The sequence below is a fragment of the Symphodus melops genome (genome assembly GCF_947650265.1).
Source record: "Symphodus melops genome assembly, chromosome: 15".
Lineage (NCBI taxonomy): Eukaryota > Metazoa > Chordata > Actinopteri > Labriformes > Labridae > Symphodus > Symphodus melops.
The window spans coordinates 5,155,427-5,173,855 of NC_136705.1; the positions used below are offsets into that span (position 1 = coordinate 5,155,427).

The 18,429-nt window shown below is 39.3% G+C and overlaps 2 protein-coding genes across 5 annotated transcripts; both read left to right on the top strand.

Annotated features, from left to right (window-relative positions):
• Positions 1-2,425: 2,425 nt before the first annotated feature.
• On the top strand, positions 2,426-10,643 carry mocos (molybdenum cofactor sulfurase). Of its 3 annotated transcripts, XM_079363224.1 has the most exons (15): positions 2,426-2,757; positions 2,846-2,935; positions 3,036-3,102; positions 3,199-3,843; positions 3,957-4,033; positions 4,154-4,353; positions 4,464-4,580; positions 4,666-5,049; positions 5,156-5,318; positions 5,450-5,537; positions 5,915-6,039; positions 9,194-9,290; positions 9,373-9,514; positions 9,611-9,715; positions 9,853-10,643. In XM_079363224.1, exons 1-15 carry the CDS (start codon positions 2,646-2,648, stop codon positions 9,955-9,957), a joined length of 2,517 nt encoding a protein of 838 aa, XP_079219350.1. In that variant the 5' UTR covers positions 2,426-2,645; the 3' UTR covers positions 9,958-10,643. The 3 variants fall into 3 exon arrangements, with proteins under 3 accessions (XP_079219350.1, XP_079219351.1, XP_079219352.1); XM_079363225.1 differs by lacking the exons at positions 9,373-9,514; positions 9,611-9,715; positions 9,853-10,643 and having other exon boundaries at positions 6,881-9,298; XM_079363226.1 differs by lacking the exons at positions 5,915-6,039; positions 9,194-9,290; positions 9,373-9,514; positions 9,611-9,715; positions 9,853-10,643 and adding an exon at positions 5,649-5,896.
• Positions 10,644-11,337: 694 nt separating this feature from the next.
• LOC306836227 (lysophosphatidylserine lipase ABHD12) lies at positions 11,338-17,315 on the top strand. Of its 2 annotated transcripts, none has more exons than XM_079363216.1 (13): positions 11,338-11,619; positions 13,762-13,877; positions 13,970-14,075; positions 14,187-14,306; positions 14,437-14,467; positions 14,572-14,617; positions 14,931-15,060; positions 15,832-15,869; positions 15,958-16,037; positions 16,172-16,254; positions 16,384-16,462; positions 16,585-16,706; positions 16,801-17,315. In XM_079363216.1, the coding sequence occupies exons 1-13, from the start codon at positions 11,528-11,530 to the stop codon at positions 16,820-16,822; spliced, it is 1,065 nt and encodes a 354-aa protein (XP_079219342.1). In that variant the 5' UTR covers positions 11,338-11,527; the 3' UTR covers positions 16,823-17,315. The 2 variants fall into 2 exon arrangements, with proteins under 2 accessions (XP_079219342.1, XP_079219343.1); XM_079363217.1 differs by lacking the exon at positions 11,338-11,619 and adding an exon at positions 13,532-13,659 and having other exon boundaries at positions 13,761-13,877.
• Positions 17,316-18,429: the final 1,114 nt, after the last annotated feature.

Genomic DNA, 18,429 nt, shown 5'->3' on the forward strand with positions numbered 1-18,429 from the left:
TGTGTGTGTGTGTGTGTGTGTGTGTGTGTGTGTGTGTGTGTGTGTGTGTGTGTGTGTGTGTGTGTGTGTGTGTGTGTGTACATATATACATATACACACATATATGTATATATATATATGTGTGTATATATATATATATATATATATACACTCAACAAAAATATAAACGCAACACTTTTGTTTTTGCTCCCATTTGTCATGAGATGGACTCAAAGATCTAAAATTCATTCCAGATACACAATATTACCATTTCTCTCAAACATTGTTCATAAATCTGTCTAAATGTGTGATAGTGAGCACTTTTGCTTTGCTGAGACAATCCATCCCACCTCACAGGTGTGCCACATCAAGATGCTCATCAGACACCATGATTAGTGCATAGGTGTACCTTAGACTGTCCACAATAAAAGGCCACCCTGAAATGTGCAGTTTTTGCTTTATTGAGGGTCTGGGGACTCAGAACCAGTCAGTATCTGGTGTGACCACCATTTGCCTCATGCAGTGCAACACATCTTCTTCGCATAGAGTTTATCAGATTGTCAATTGTGGCCTGTGGAATGTTGGTCCACTCCTCTTCAATGGCTGTGCGAAGTTGCTGGATATTAGTGGGAACTGGTACGCGCTGTCGTATACGCCGGTCAAGCACATCCCAAACATGCTCAATGGGTGACATGTCCGGTGAGTATGCTGGCCATGCAAGAACTGGGACATTTTCAGCTTCCAAGAATTGTGTACAGATCCTTGCAACATGGGGCCGTGCATTATCTTGCTGAAACATGAGGTGATGTTCATGGATGTATGGCACAACAATGGGCCTCAGGATCTCATCACGGTATCTCTGTGCATTCAAAATGCCATCAATAAAATGCACCTGTGTTCTTCGTCCATAACAGATGCCTGCCCATACCATAACCCCACCACCACCATGGGCCACTCGATCCACAACATTGACATCAGCAAAGCGCTCACCCACACGACGCCACACACGCTGTCTGCCATCTGCCCTGAACAATGTAAACCGAGATTCATCCGTGAAGAGAACACCTCTCCAACGTGCCAGACGCCATCGAATGTGAGCATTTGCCCACTCAAGTCTGTTCTTTGGTTATGCAAACCAATTGTTTCAGCAGCTGTCTGAGTAGCTGGTCTCAGACGATCTTGGAGGTGAACCTGCTGGATGTGGAGGTCCTGGGCTGGTGTGGTTACACGTGGTCTGCGGTTGTGAGGCCGGTTGGATGTACTGCCATATTCTCTGAAACGCCTTTGGAGACGGCTTATGGTGGAGAAATGAACATTCAATGCCCGAGCAACAGATCTGGTTGACATTCCTGCTGTCAGCATGCCAATTGCACGCTCCCTCAATGCTTGCGCCATCTGTGGCATTTTGCTGTGAGACAAAACTGCACATTTCAGGGTGGCCTTTTATTGTGGACAGTCTAAGGTACACCTATGCACTAATCATGGTGTCTGATGAGCATCTTGATGTGGCACACCTGTGAGGTGGGATGGATTGTCTCAGCAAAGCAAAAGTGCTCACTATCACACATTTAGACAGATTTATGAACAATGTTTGAGAGAAATGGTAATATTGTGTATCTGGAATGAATTTTAGATCTTTGAGTCCATCTCATGACAAATGGGAGCAAAAACAAAAGTGTTGCGTTTATATTTTTGTTGAGTATATATATATATATATATATATAACATTGAAATCATTGCAATGACCACTTTTCAGATAACATTTTAAAAAAAGAAAAAAGAAAACTGAGAGAGAGGTTTCCCTAAATTTAAGGATGCGCTTCATATTTTACATGCTACTGTCATCATAATGGTAGCGTTAGTATAAATTGTCAGGTTTGATGGCCTGCTGTCACTCATTACATTATAACAATCTCCTATTACCACGGTTAGTTACAGCCTTAAGTGCAACGTATGCCCAAAGCATAGCAATCCCTTTCTGACATTTTTTTTCAGTGTATTTTTATTACATCATTGAGTCATATTGTCAATATAGGCCATATATAGGTAATATCACTCAGACTGAAGTTGTGTGGCTAAAGTTGAGTTCCAGTGTTGGGTTTTTGCACCAGCACGGATTTTGGATCACTTTCAGCTCCATTTAAAGTGTTAATCAAAACTTTCAAATGTTTTTTACTTATTTCTCAGAAATATGCCTAAAACCTCTTTTTTCTCCTAAGAAACAGATAAAGGTTACAGTAATGCATTGCAAAATCACGCGTATTACTGATAAAACACGGAAATATGTTTTGATGAAAAACATAACGTCAGCATGTTTGCACACTATTTGAGGTAAACTAATGTTCCCGAGGATATAATGTTGTTGTAATATTTAGAGTCTAGTTGACGTCAGATGTAGTAACAAAGTGGCCAGTCACGTGACTTTTCTCAGCAGTTTCCTCGAGTGTGAAAATCGTCTCGTCGGTGGAAGTTTGCTGGCTCTCACGTCTTGCTCGTGTAACAGACCTACTATTATGTCAAGAGTCATGCGTGCATGAGGTCGTTGAAGCTCTGCTGTACACCGGACTTAGACCCCGAGCAATGTCAATATGTGTCATTATGGTGTTTTGACCACACGCCTCTAACTGCAGCCTCGCCTTGTGCCTCTGTACAGCGGGAAGCGATCCATGGATTTCCTTAAACTTTGCACTTTTGAAGCTTTTAAACAGGTCTGGAAACATTACAGTTATGGGGGAAACTTTGATGACATGATTGAGCAGGAGTTCAAACGAATAAAAGGTTTGTGAATCTGACATAATGCTGTTGTGACAGACTACTCGACGCCACGAACTGACAGCTTGCATGCATGTTGTTTTTTTGGAAACAGGAATAACATATCTGGATCATGCAGCAACAACTCTGTACCCTGAGTCTCTGATTAGGGACTACTCCCAGGACATTTCCTCTAATGCGTATGGTGAGAAACCTCACAGAAAGGTTTTATAATTTAACGAGTTTATTATTTTCATTTGGAAATAAAACGATAAAAAAAAAAACATTGCTTCATGTCCCAATAGGAAACCCTCACAGCCATAACCCCAGCAGTGGATTGACACATGACACCATTGAGAGGGTCAGATACAGGTAATGTCGATCATAAGCCTTTTAAAAAGGGTCCATGTCTCCTTTGAACAGCACTTTGCTGGAACAACCGAGTAAAAAAAACACATTTTCTTACAGGATATTGCAGCATTTCAACGTGACCCCTGAGGAGTACTCTGTGATTTTTACTTCGGGTTGTACAGCAGCTCTCAAATTAGTGGCTGAGAGCTTCCCCTGGAGGCCACAGGCTGAGGGTGAAGCAGGGAGTCACTTCTGCTACCTCACTGACAACCATACTTCCGTAGTTGGCATAAGAGGGCTGACTTCAGGGCGGGGGGTTGTTACCATGCCTGTCTTGCCTCAGGAAGTGGAAAACAGAGCGAAGGATGCAGCTCAAGGTGAAGATGTTGTTTGTGAAACACCGCACCTCTTCTGTTACCCAGCACAGAGCAACTTCTCCGGGCAGAAGTATCCCCTGAGCCATGTGAAAGGCATCCAGTCGAGAAGCCTTTACCCAGCGTGCGACCACCAAGGCCGGTGGTTTGTGCTGCTCGACGCGGCCTCTCTTGTCAGCTGTTCCCCTCTAAACTTACAGGACTGCCCTGCTGATTTCATTCCCATCTCCTTCTACAAGATGTTTGGCTTCCCTACAGGTCTGGGGGCGCTTCTTGTCCACAACGACACAGCAGGCATACTGAAAAAGACTTATTTTGGAGGAGGCACAGCAGCAGCATACCTTTCTGGAGATGATTATTTTGTTCCTTCTTTAAACATTTCTGACAGGTAGTGTATGTTTGTGTTACCCTCAAAGGGTCTCTTCTTTTGTCTTAAAGCTCAAATATTCTATAGCTATTGCATCCTTCTTAAATGCAATGTTTTCTTGCTCCCTGATAAAGATTTGAAGATGGAACCGTCTCTTTCTTGGACATTATTGCTTTAAATCACAGTTTTAATAGTCTCTACAGGATCACAGGTACCACAGCAGAGCATGCTGATTCATAAGCAAACATCTAAATAATTTAATAAATTATTCATTAAAAGTTGTTGACAGAAAATCAAAATCATGCCTGTTTACATTCCTCTTTGCTTCTAGGGGGCATGCACAACATCCAACAGCACACGTTTGGCTTGGCACGTTACACTTACATGCTGCTGTCAAGTCTTTGCCATGGCAACGGGAGACCAGTGGCGCTGATATACACTGAAGGACAGTTTGAGAGTCCAAGCACACAGGGTGCAATCCTCAACTTCAACCTTATGGATTCTCATGGGCAGATAATTGGATACTCTCAGGTGCACTCAATAAATTGGGTTTATTTCTTTTCCACAGCTGTTTAATTACTGCATGCCTATGCATAGGCGGTACTGGGGAATATATAAACAATTCCTATTTTTCCCTGCAGGTGGACAGAATGGCTAGTCTTTACAACATTCATGTGAGAACAGGCTGCTTCTGCAACACTGCAGCCTGTCAGTTATTCCTCGGGATCACGGATCAGCAGATGCGGAAAAACCTGCAGGTAAGAGATCATGGGATAAAATACTCAAAAGTCTGTATGTGTCTATAGGAAAAAAAAAAAAAAACATTGTCTTCTTCTACTCAAGGCTGGCCACGTCTGTGGGGACAGCATCGACCTGGTAGATGGCCAGCCAACCGGATCTGTACGAGTGTCTTTTGGCTACATGTCAACATTTGAAGACTGTCAAAAGTTCCTGAACTTTGTTGCTGAGTGTTTCATAGAGAAACCCGTCACAGTGGACCAGGACAGACTAGAAAAGCTAAAAACAGTCACAGCAGCACCTCAGGGCTTACGTGAACACCATCAAATTAAAATCTGCAATGTAGAAAAATATAAAATGGATGAGTGGGAGAAGCCTATAGAGGCATCACAGGGGGGATTTGGAGACAAAAACTCAAACAGCTACAAGGAGGCTCATACTCTGACCAACATCTACATCTATCCCATCAAATCATGTGGTGCATACGAGGTTTGAGGATTATACCCACACATTTCTTTCTGTCACATTTTCTCTCTCTGCTGTTTTATTTCTTCAATCTTTGTTGTGATTTCATTTTTTGCTGTCCTTTATGCAGGTCCATGACTGGCCAGTAGGACCGCTTGGTTTACTATACGACAGGGGCTGGATGGTGGTGAATGGAAACGGTGTGTGTCTGAGTCAGAAGAGGGAGCAGCGTTTATGTCTCATTCACCCACAAGTTCAGCTGCCCTCAAACAAATTGCTCCTGCAAGCATCAGGTCAGACAGTCAGCCAGCGGCTCACTGAAAACAACAACTCTCTGCTTAACCAAAAGGAATGCCCATCAGTTGGATTTCTGCTACAAATGCTTTTTGTTACAGTTTTTTTTTTTTTTTGTATTGCCCTGCAGGGATGGATACAATTTCGCTTCCTCTGGAAAAAAACACTCAAATACGCACAAGCTATCGAGTTTGTCAAAGTAAAGTTTGTGGTGACAGGTGAGCTGGCATCATGAAAAGCAGCTTCTGCAGGAAATGCTGTGCCACATGTCATTTGTTAAGCATGTTTTAGTCATAGCAATGCATTTTCCCACTTCATTGTTTTTGTAGATACCCTTCTAGAGTGGATAGCATTATAAGGCCTCCAACTCTCCTTTTTCACAAGGTCACATTTATGTTTTTTTACAGAACATACAAACAATAAGCAGAGGTGATATCAATCTCCTTCAATATGTCTGCATGATAAGCCAAAAGTTTAAAAACAGCTTTTCCTCTTGCGATTCTTGAATAAGTTATTGCACTGTATAGTAAGCAGCATCAACCTCTTTAGATTTCCCTGGGGGTCCCTCTGAACATAATCCTCATCCCTCCTCCAGGGTGGAGACTGTCGACTGTGGGGATGAGGCTGCATCATGGCTTTCAGACTTCCTTGGACAGCCATGCCGCCTGATAAGACTAAGTCCTGATTTTACCCGAGAAATGAAGAAGAGGCCAAGTGGAGGTAACAATATAACCCTTTAATCTGTATTGTCTTGCTGTTATTTGTTTACTCTGGATTTTGTTGTGTGTTCATGACCAGTGCAAGGTTTCATTTAACTCATACATTACATTAGTTTTTAGAAATCTTGAAATTTTGGCAAAACAAATCAGTGGAAAGATGATGAGTAAATAAACAGATAAAACATGGCAAAAAAAATTACACATGGGATGATCTGCAACACCTAAAACCAGCTATTATAATTAAAAGTCAATGTGAACATGCAAACAAATAAAAAAAGTTTCAAAAGAAACAGCACCTAATATATAAATAAGATCAATTATTAAAGCTATGTTTTATTGATTAGAATAACCCAAAGAACTACTGAATTATTTAAACAGCGAATACACAGAATAACAAGTTAAATAGTTACTTTCAACTATACCAAATTATAACCATTTGAATTCACAGTTGATAAAACGCAACCTGATCACTGACCATTTAAGTGTAAATGAACAAAAGCTACAGTATGTTACATTTGTTTGTCACATTTTGGTTAAAGGGATACTTCACCTGTTGAAACATGAATCTGTCTTGAAATTGGGTCATGTGAAACACATTTGAAGTTGGTGCCTTTTTGCCTGAGAAAAGGCAGAAAATGTATTTTTTGGCACATGTGGGTGAAAGACAACAACTCCCAGAATGCACAGGACTGGAGGCCACTCCCTTTCAAGCAGGGTGCTCTATTCACTGTCTGTCTACAACTCATACGGCCGTTCCTCAACTGATTCCGAGATTTCTTTTCGAAGAATTTGGCATCTTAGAAACTCCTGGCAGCAAACAGACTCTTTGTCTGTGTCCATAGGTAACCAGTGGCAGCACCTACACCACTAGACTGCCCCAGCTTGAGCTGGCCGAGGCTCCTCGTCCTCACTGCTGCCATCGATTGGGTGGTCAGCCGAGGCACAAGACTCTGCCTGTCGGCAGCAGCCGCCTCTTGTTCCGAGGTCCAGTTGATCAGCATCAACTGCTCGTCACTATATTGCAGCTTGCTGAAATAGCCATGAACATCCGATTTCGCCATCGTCCGTTCTATTTCTCCAAAGAGCCTGTTCACATAGCTTCCTAGCAAATGGTGGATGTTGCTTTTAGATTCTGGAAGTGAGGTCCCACCTACTGATCTCTAATTGGTCTGTAACTTCAGTGGGTCAAAAACATGAGGAGCTAGCATATAGTTTGACCCCTCTAACCAAAGCCGACTCCCATGATGCAAAATGACTATTTTTCATCAGAGGCTCCTTTTCGGACAAGAAATACAGAGCTTCATGTCTCAGGGGAAACTGAGGGCGTGATGCACAACCATTCAAAAATACAAAAACATAAAAACAATGGTTCTGCTCTATGCAGCTTTGAAATGCCCCCCAGGGACAAATAACCTTTTTCAGTTGAAAGTCTGAATAGTAAATAATGCTCCTGTGAATGTTTATTTCCTCTACATGACATGTTGTCTGCAGAAGGGCTTGGGTCCTATGTGCCCATGTGTGGGTAATATATATTCACAGGAGCATTATTTACTGTGGATATTTTCACTCGTTTTTTTAGATGTATGCATGCAGCCATAGCATTCAGTTCACTACTTCAAATGGTCTGAAGTAATGTCTTACATTTTCAATAGAAAGAAAGCCATCTCAATTCGGTTATGCTATCGTCACAGTAGAGCCAAGCTCTCTCAGTGACTCCATGGACCCAAAAATAAAAAAACAGCAATTAGCTGCTGTTGTTCTCTGTAAGCGGAGATCAACCGAAGAGGAAGTTAAAAATGCTTAGATAGCAGGTAGAGAGAGGCACCTCTGTTATGCTTTCGCTGAAAATTTGGCCCCAATCCCTCACAATGAAACAAGTCTACAGGTTTAACACAACCAACTGAGACAGGCCGTGAATGTCTCATATTTCACATCAGTTTACCGTTTGCTTAGAGCAAAGTTATGTGTGAAAAGTTACGTAGTGCATCTTTAAGATAACAACATGTGTCCTTTACGTGTCACTAATAATGTCTGAGTCAAACAACCAATCAGAGAAAGCTTTCATTTACCAGCGACTCAGTGAGGAGAATGTTTTGGTTGCTAGCAACGTTCATTGTGTATTGCAAGCGATCAGTTACTTCACTGCTCAAAACGTGCTGGGATAGCAACACACACCACGCTGGCATGGCAACTTTTTATCAGTCTTCCTCATTAGGTCAGAATCATAATAATGTTTGGAACATGTCAGTGGTTAAATGATTTTTTATTTCCTAAGTTGAAGAAATCTAGTTCTGTTTTTTTTATCATCAGTTTGTTTTAGTCAGTTTGAGTAGCTCTGTCTTTTTTAAATGTCATAGACCCTCTTTTAGTCCCTGATAACGGCCAGACTCGCCTACAAAAAAGATCTTCAATTTGAGTCTACCTGATGGTAATAAACAGCCAATGTCTTTGTAAGCAGGCTTTCCATTAAATATTTTCAGGTTTACCTTCACAAGCATGTGAAGGTAAACCTGATGATATCAACAACATTATTCTGGCATCTGAAGGGACTACACAACTGTTTACACAGTGTGAGCACTTCCCCTCATGATAAGTACACAGACCTTGTGTATTTCCCTTTCATGACTATATATGAATTAGGCCATTTTCTATCAAAGCTGCCTCAATCAGCAGGACATAATCTCAGCCTAATGTACTTCATGTTTCATCAATATGATGAAAAACATATTTCTTAGATTGAACGATTAAACCAATTCCCTTCCTAGTAATTTATTTGTGAATAGTTTCTAAATTAAAAAGATTGATTATATGTTATATAGATACATTCATTTTTATTACTTATCAATTGCATCTCAAGCTTTGTTAAGGATGCAATTAAGTTACCTGTTGTTGTTTTTGGGGCACTATTTTTCTTACACTATTTTTCACTGAATTGAAGATATTCGATTTTGCATTTTATGGACAGATTGTAACCTTTAAAGATTAGATTGATTTTCCTGCTTAATATGGTAAATACAGATGTTGCCATTTTTATTCACATCCATCTCTTACTGTTGGGCATATTTTAGAGTGTACATTTTAATCTCTGTCGTACTATTACATGCTCTTTTGTCAGGTAGAATTTACTGGGGTAATATAAAGCTTTTCCATTCTAGCTGCCACCTCCACGTCCCTCTCCCTGGTGAATGAGGCTCAGTATCTCATGATCAACCGTGCCAGTGTGGAGCTCATTCAGAAGCTAATGAGCTGCAGGTTTGAACACATCAGGATGTCTGTACATTTACATTACAGTGAATCATTTACAGAAGTGAAAATTTCCCGTTCCCTTTCTCAGGGAGGTCGATTCTGAGGGCAACCAGATCCTCGACACACAGAATGTCATTAGCCGCTTCCGAGCCAATTTAGTCATCGCTGGAGTAGAACCATTCGAGGAGGATAATTGGTCACACTTGATTATTGGCAACACTGGATTTGTGGTGAGCTGAAGATTTGAGATAAATGGGACAAGCTTTAAATGCATCAAGAGAAGATTTATGTAATTGAAATGTGCTCCCTGTGTGATTAACATGAAGGTAACAGGTCAGTGTGGAAGATGCCAGATGGTTGGAGTGGACCAGGAAACTGGGACCAGAACAAAAGAACCGCTTATGTCCCTGTCGGCCTACCGCACCGGGAAGGTCAGTCAAAAGCAATTAGTCCATCTTTATGAAGATTGTATAATTTGACGTATATGAGTGTGTTGGTGGTTGTAGGTGGGTGAAGAGCATGTGCATGAATAAATTAATAACATGACTGTTGTTTGATGGATTTGTAGGTGACATTTGGTGTGTACCTGACCCAGCAGCTACCTGAGAGCACCACCACAACAAGTGTCCTCTCCACTGGTTCCCTCATACAGCCAAAGCAGCACAGTTCTTGAAGTAGTCATTTATAACATCTTTATTCATTTTGCTGACACGTTTATTTGTCTAAAGTGGTAATTTCGGCACTGCATGTTCAACAGATCTTGTCAAACACTGGGGCTCTTTTCTTTGTCTGTGCAAAGCAATTGTTGTTTTTTCCCCCTCTCAAATGTTCTTGTCCCATCAGGATTTTTTTTTTTTGATCTCTTCAGTTCTGCTCTGATAGAAATTGGATGAGATTTTGGATTCTTCCCCTCTTCATGGTTAGTGTCTTGAAATCTGTGCAGTGGAGTAGATGTGACATATTAGACAACATCATAATTTGAATGTGTTTCTGTTATTGCCTCCAATACATGTCTGGCTTGATGTAATAATCAAGTCGATTTTAACCTTCCAAACAGTTCGTACTCTGTTTATTCCCTTGGAGGATTATATTGCTATTTATTCTGGACACCTCGGCACTGTAACTGCTGGCACAATCTGAAACATATTGCTCCCTGTAATGGAAAAAGCTACCAGACACTCTGCTTGGTTTATGCTCCCAGTATGGTGCAGACATCAGATTTCTTAGTAGAAAAAGTAATCATGTGATGTTTCCTCAGAAACTCTAAGGTTTAATCAGAGTGACTTGACTGTACATTTGAACTTGAACTCAACTGATCTGTAAAGGTCTTGTAATAAAACTGCCTCTCTAAATTGCTTATGAATGACCCCCCAAAGGTCTTTTCTTGGCAGGATGTGTTCCTTTATTACAATTTGTGCATACAAATTAATATGCAGTGAAAACAAGTATTTTAATTTGTTGATTATAAATTAATCAAAGGAAGTATAAACATATTGTAAAGTGTAAATAACGTTGGACTAATGTGCCCCATTGATTCTCCAAGTGTCAATTGTTAAATGTATATAAATGTTTATATTTTCATTTTTACTTTGAAGTATAACATTAAATAATGAAGGAGCTCAAGGCGAGCGTACCTTTTAACTGTTTTATAATAATTTGATTGTTTTTGTTTTGTCATTCAATTCATTTCAGTTTATTTTGGAAGGGGACAGTGCAAATTAATAAAACACATTTTTATACATGGGTAAAAATGCCAGAATTATACAAAACAATACTTTCGTATGGTACCTGTTGTCCCCTGGCCTTTATGTTAAAGGGGCTTAAATGGTTTCAGTGTGCAGCCTCTGTTTACATGATTTCTGATGGATCGAAAATTCGTAATATTGAATTTAATAGTCCCGCAAATTAGTTTTGTATTTATTTTTGTGACTTAAAGGAGGGTTTTAACACCCCGAGGCATAATCTTGTAATTCCAGATCATTTTTGTAAGAGGACAAAAAATATAGTGCGAGTTGTGCCCTATATTATGGTGGGGTCATAAATGTATATTGAGCTTTATGACAAACAATACGGTTTTTAAAGCAGTGCTGCTTTAACCCTTCGTTAATCAACCACCATCTATGACTGCACTTTGATCAAAGTTATGCTCACTGCAACTCACCTACTGTAGGACATCTATTGATTCTACTGGCGTTTAAAGAAGTATTTCAAAGACTTCTGCGCAAAGGTAAACGTGACGCTCCATGATGAGGAAACGGGACGTTAAACTGGATGATAAACCCTCCACAGCCAGCGACCAAAGGGCTGCAAGAGTCCAAAAGAAGGAAGGGAAATCGTGAGTCAGCTGGTTTAGCTGTTATCCCTATAATATAACCAAGTCATGTCTTAACGTTTGCGCAGAAGGTTTGCCTTTGAGCCTACGTTGGAAAATGCCTTCTAAGGGTGAAGTCCGTCGGAAGTTGGCTTTTTTCCTGTAACTTCTCGTTGTTGTGCCTTTTAGCAGAGCTTCATTTAGCTGCTGAGGGAGGGTTAAAAGTTGGTGTTTTGTTTGTTACATTGTACGATGAGCAAACGTTTAACAATTACGCGTGAAAGTAGGAGAGTCAAAACGTGGACTCAAGCCAAGTTTCAATCAGTCGATTCAACTTTTGCGTCGTTAGAATGTGACGTCATTTAACTTTATGAAATGTTTTGCATGAAAACAGAAGTGGAAAGAACACTAGAATGAAAACACTGCAACATCTGGAAGTGTTTGGTCTGAAATTTGAACATTCGTCATCAAAACAAAAAAAAAAAGTGGAAATGCCTCTTAAGATAAAAAAAACAAAAAACACAAATTACAACCTTCATCTAGAGAGTTATTATGGTTTACTAAACTTACCACTGACAGTTACATAAAGGATACTTGTTCTGTTGAGTGGTTTTTCAGTAAATCAAAGATGGCATTACATCGTACAAGACTTTTTAATTCCTTTAAAATCTGTCTAAGCTTTTTTGGGCCATGTTAGGAATACATTTGAGAGTTAATAGAGAGGTAGAAATGTTAACTCTGGACTAATGAGGTGATGGTATGATGACTGCTGAAATGAGGGACCTTCCATTATGTTTCCCTCAAGCAGCATGTAGAAATCAGTCTTTGGCCAAAGGGGCTCCTCCGGCTGATTAGATTGTTAATGGAGGGGGTGGGATGTATTGCACATCACACGGCAATAGTCTCATCCTCTTTTTTTCCACTACTGCCTCTAGGATGTCAAGACTGACTGCAATGACAGCTTGCCTGCATGATTAGATCATTTAGTTCTTGGTGCTCACATTAATGTATCTATATTTATGCTGCAACCACACTCTGCTGGCAGAAGCAGGCAGCAGCTCTGTACATGCTAATGGGTCCTACTATTGCATTCCCATATAGATCAGTTGTGACTCAGTGGTGATGCAGGTGTTTTATTTTACACCTCTCAGTAAATTCATCCACACCCATTTTCTCCTTAACTCTCCATTTCTGCATCTCGTAGGGCTGTTCAATACATCTACTTGGACATTTTCATCAACGGATCTTCCAAACAAACAGTCGATAATGATTTCTCAATGTCACTGATCTAATGGTAGCTTTTAATACTGTATTGGCGCTCACCTCACTATCACACTTTAGGCTGTTGTTAACACTGATCCACACAGTGATATTTAAGCAGTTTTCACATAATGAACTCCTGAAAATATCTAGATAATTTCAAGAGGACTGTTCACAAATGCTTGCAGCTGGAGACTGTCCCTGTGAGAGAGGACAGGGTGGGGGGTCCCCTGAGGTAATAAGTGGCGTAAAAAAACAGTGAAAGTCGTGGACGAAGCAACACAAGGTCTATACAATGTATAAGGAGAATATTTCGATGAGATGTGTAGTGCAACAATATCGCACTATCAACAAAAGTGCAGAGAACAACATACTGGCATACAGATAATGTATTACAGCCTTTTAATAACTAGCACAGAGATTGTAGTGGTCGTGTGGATATTTGCACCGTGCAGCAGTTAACAGTATCAAGACGTTACTCCCCCTCCCATTGGCTCGAGGTGAATTCTCCAGAGAATATCCTGCAGACAGGAGAAACTCTGGTTGCCCGAATTAAAAAATCTGCTCTTTGCATTCACACATACAGCCTCTTCTGGAAATATCCTGCATTTTTGAGGGGATTTCTGCAAGTGTAAAAGCATTGTGAAATATTAACATCCCAAAATGTCTTCTCTTTGATACTGTCCCATTTGTTCTGTTTGGATATTCTTTGACTTAATTGCCTGAGGTGATCTGGCTCCAAGGAAGTGAAGTGTGATTTGAAATCTCACTTTGAAATCCAAGAGAGAGTCAACGGCTTTAACTGACTCACGATAAAAAAAACAATTACATTGGTTAAAAATACAATTAATTCAATGTGTCTTCTGGGCATTTAACTGCTATTCTCACCTTTTTGTCTGTTCTCAGGTTCCGAAGATGGATGAAAAGAGGCTTATTGTCCGTCTTTGTTATCTTCATTTTAATGCCTGTCTTGCTGACAAAACTCCCAGAATTACTCCAGCACTTTGTTTACACTCACAGAAGTAAGTGAATTTCCTTTGTGCCTCGTAGAAGTACTGTAAATCATCACAGGGATAACCAGAGAGAGCCCGCGTCTTTTCTTTACCTGTTGCAGTCAGGGTGCCATTTTTTGTTGACCTCAGCCAGCCTGCAGAATTCTCTCTTAATCACACCGTCAACATGTACTTAACATCAGAGGAAGGGATCTCATTTGGTGTATGGTGAGCACTAAACTTTGTTTGTTTTTTATCATTGATGTGAACATGCTTAGACTATCCAATCTGTTGTGATTGTGTATTGTAGTATGGGTGTCTTGTTTTGAACTTTGTAAGGCACACAGTCCCAGAGAGTCTGTGGAAAGAGGCACAGGGGAAGGATTTGGCATGGTACCAGAACAGTTTAGGTGATGAAAGTCCAGTTTTCATCTATCTACATGGGAACACAGGCACAAGGTATGATAAATTATGCATTGGTATTATAGTTTCCTCTCGAAGAAGCTGAGAGTAAAAATGCCCCCTAGCTCGACGTATTTGTCATTTTATTTTGGAGAACACCAAATGTTGTTTCTGAATCATTCCATAGGGCAGCACCTCATCGAGTGGGAGTGGCAAAAGTGAGTGATCACGAACACAAACATATCAATCTTTTGGAGGTCTAATAAAGGTATGAAAGTCTTCAAAGCCATTCTGATGACAAATAAGCGTTATGTGTCAACAGATGTTGAGTGCACTCAATTACCATGTGCTGGTGCCTGAATACAGAGGTGGGAACAAATTAACATTTATTACTGTTCTTGTTTACATATTCCCAACTCTATGCTTCTATACCTTCTCATGGATAGTATTACATAACATTTTTGATTGATATATCATTTGAAGCCATATGATTACTAGAGACAAATTTAGGTGTGCTTAATAAGTTATTTGTTGTAAGGGTGCAAAAAATCAGTTTAGTTCAATTAAAGGTCAGTATCTAGTACAGGATTTCTTGTTTAGTTGCTGCCACCTGGTGGCAGAAAAGAGTATCTCTGATCTTTCAGTGAAGTGTGCAATGGTTGATGTGAGAAACTCTGGCAGGATTTGGAGATTCCACTGGAGAGCCAGTAGAAGCTGGTCTAACAGCGGATGCCCTCTACTTTTACAACTGGGTCAAAGCACGCAGTGGAAAGAGTCTCGTGGTCATCTGGGGTCACTCTCTTGGCACGGGGTTCGTAAGGAAACGCCTCCAATCTTCAGAAATGACTTAAGAATAGACTCAGATCCCTGTTGAAGTAACCTTTTTTGATGCACTTTATATACCTTTTGAATTCATGTAACAATTCAATCACATTCTTTTCTGTGCCTTATTCATAGAACAGCAACCATTAGCATTATACATACTGTAAGTAATGCGCAAATGACTGTAATTTAAATAGAATGACGCCGCAGCCTTAAAGTTGTTATCATCTTTTACACTCAAAGTTTCTCATTATATGTACATGTACATAATGCATGTAGCTAAAATCTTGAATCAAGATAGCTTATGTGACACAATCAAGCCCCGACTACTGTGGTTTTAGAGACTGAGGCATGTTCAGGATAGGACCCTCAATGTCAACCTGGCCCAGTCAGGTCCAGTTTCAGTGGCATACTGACACTGTGGACCCATATTTCCACGTTTAATACTGTCATATCTAACAATTATTCAAGAAAGTGAAAAAAATACATTTTTAAGAATACTAATTGGTAAATGGTATGAACAGCGACCGTTAGCTGTACTTGACTTACTGATACAGTATTTGACCAGTTCAGAATTGTTTGATCGATCCGTTTTACAAAACAAATCTGACTTAAAAATGTGCTGCCTTCAGAGTGATACTAGCGCACTGCTATAATAAGGCTACCAATTTTAAGTGCATGTTGAGAAAGAAACTCTTTTTTCCTAATAATACACAAAGCAGAAAATAAATGAAGTTGCTGTTCATATCTTTCTGTGCAGAGTTACCACTAACACTGCTGCCAAACTAACTGAACAAGGTGAGTTATGGTACCAGTGATTTTGAAAAAAAAACAATAGAGGGAATATGATTCCATGATCTAATCATGATTAGTTGCTCTTTTTCAGGTGTGGTTATTGATGGTGTCATCCTGGAAGGTGCATTTAGCCTTGCCCAACAGCCGAGAGGACCTCATCCCTTTACTTGGGTAAACCCATCCAACTTGCTACCTCAATTTTTGTTTGTTTCATGTAATGAAGATTGCATTACATCACACAGAGTTGTTCCCAATTTTATACATTGCATGCAACCGTGTAATGCATTATTTCCTTTCTTTTAAAGTATTACTGGAAATTTCCAGGTTGGGGGTTCTTGTTTCCAGAGCCATGGGCAGAAAACAAGTTTGTGTTTCCTACAGAAGAAAAGTAAGTTTCAATGAACTGCTTACATGCTCGTTAGAGTTCAATATGTAATTATTGCATAATATCAAACATTAACAAACTATTATATTTGCAATCACTAGTGAAATACATTGTGTTTTTGTTACTCTGCAGTTTGAAGAAAATGAAAAGCCCAATCATGTTTCTCCATTCAGAGGATGATCACCTAGTTCCCATTCAGGTTGCTCAGCAGGTATGACTTGCAGAGAAAGCTCTTTCCATCAAATATATAATAGTCGGGATGTTTTTTCCCTTGTAGCCATAAAACGTGATGTTTTAGTTTAATCTATGAATGTTCATGTTTGTCTATCCCAGTTGTATGAAGTGGCAATGACTGCCCAAAATACCAATCGAGTCAAGTTGGTGCAGTTTGAAAGTTCTCTGGGGTATCTACACAACGGCTTATACAGAGACCCCCGTCTGCCTGATATAATAAAGTAAGAAAGCCTTTCAGTTCATGTGATTGTAGAAATCTGTGTTTTTAAAATATATTTTTACAACATACAATATCTCATTGTGTCTTCACTGCAGGAAGTTTGTGCTGTCGTTGTAATGTTGGCAAGAAAAATACGACGGAGAAGATTAGCAAAATGATACACAGAGCACAGATTTCATTGTGTCACCAACAACATTCACATTTTTTTCTTTAAAACTGCATACCTTCAATATCTGATTTGTCTTATTCAAAACTTTTGTGTTGCAAATCACTGCGTTTTAGAAATCCCTGGACTATGAATAATAAATAATGGGAATTAAGAGTGGGGGAAAAGCAAATGAAAACTGTTTTAATAGGTGCCATCTGGGCATTATGTTGTGGCGATATAGCCCTTCTAAAATTAATGTATATCTAAAAATAAATTTTTTGAAAATTGAAAAAAAGAAAAGAAAAGTGAACAGCTGGGTAATTTCTGATCCAATTTACTCAATATGGAAATAAATATTTAGAAATTCAGAAATGTTATTTAAAGAATATCAAATTGTCAGGACAAGTAACTAGAATCTAAGTTATAACTGAAATAAATGTGTCTGCTATGATTGGTGGCTCATTTCGTGTCTGTGTCTTGTTCACTTTGTCACGTAACTGAAAGCTTGTGATGAAAAAAAAGGATGTACTGTACCATGCAACATTGCCTTCGTCTGTTGCTAGAACATAGGTACACTTATATCCCTCATGGATTTGTGTTAATGTTATTAAACAGACTTAATTGTGAACAGTTGGGACTCTGGACCATGTAAAATGTTAATTAATAAAAAGTGATGATTGGGAAAACATTGAAATCCCATATTAGTTTGAAATCATCTTAAGTCAACATGTCAATGAAACTGAGAAATTACAGTCTATTAAAAGATAAAACATTTGAATTACAGACTTTAGTGTTTGATAAATATTTTGTTCACAAAATGAGAGAGAAATCATCTTGATATGTTCTCTCCTGGTCCGGGTTAATTGCAAATAGAGTTAAAACCTGTCTAAATTATAATGAGTCAAGTTTGACTTTTTGTTTGGAAAGCCCGGACCCAAATGTTATTTGGGCGAAAGAGGAGAGGAACTGTCATGCTTGTTTTCAGTATGCAGTTAAAAAGACATAACAGGGGAAGCAAGGGACCCCCTTTGAAATCATATGGGCCACTCCAAAATCAGAAACTGTAATTTGGCTATTTGCCCAGTCAGAGGAAGCACTGGTCAACTATTGAGGTTTTGATACTCTTTGAAGGAATTAACTTGCAATTTGTTTGTATTGTATTTTAAATTATAACAACCTTCTTTTAAGGTCCTAAAGAATTGAGCAAAGAAGGTGCATGCCTATGTTTTTTGTTTTTAAAAGTGAAAATTATATATAAATATTATTATTATAACATAGTTATGATATTTTAATCTTAGTTGTGAATGTCAATATGTGTATGATACATATTTTGTGTTATGATGTAATCAATCAAGTCATCGAAGTTCTTTCTGGGACATATCATGATACTTTTGTATATGCAAAAACGTACTACTCCTTACTCCTATTATGGACAACTCCAGGCATGCATACCCAATATAATGTATAATTTAATAAATACCCAGATACAAACCCAGACTTCCATTAATTATAACCGTCTAAACAATCCCAACACTTTCAACAGACTGAATTTATAAAGAGGAAAATTAATGAATGC

What these genes read in the sequence shown, in the direction of transcription:
- mocos (XM_079363224.1), top strand. Translation starts at nt 2,646, where the DNA reads ATGGATTTCCTTAAACTTTGCACTTTTGAAGCTTTTAAACAGGTCTGG. An exon ending in GAAGAAGAGGCCAAGTGGAG is followed by an intron (nt 6,040 to 9,193) that starts GTAACAATATAA and finishes TTTCCATTCTAG; the next exon opens with CTGCCACCTCCACGTCCCTC. An exon ending in TTGGCAACACTGGATTTGTG is followed by an intron (nt 9,515 to 9,610) that starts GTGAGCTGAAGA and finishes ATTAACATGAAG; the next exon opens with GTAACAGGTCAGTGTGGAAG.
- LOC306836227 (XM_079363216.1), top strand. Translation starts at nt 11,528, where the DNA reads ATGATGAGGAAACGGGACGTTAAACTGGATGATAAACCCTCCACAGCC. An exon ending in GCTGGTGCCTGAATACAGAG is followed by an intron (nt 14,618 to 14,930) that starts GTGGGAACAAAT and finishes AAACTCTGGCAG; the next exon opens with GATTTGGAGATTCCACTGGA. An exon ending in TGCCAAACTAACTGAACAAG is followed by an intron (nt 15,870 to 15,957) that starts GTGAGTTATGGT and finishes GCTCTTTTTCAG; the next exon opens with GTGTGGTTATTGATGGTGTC.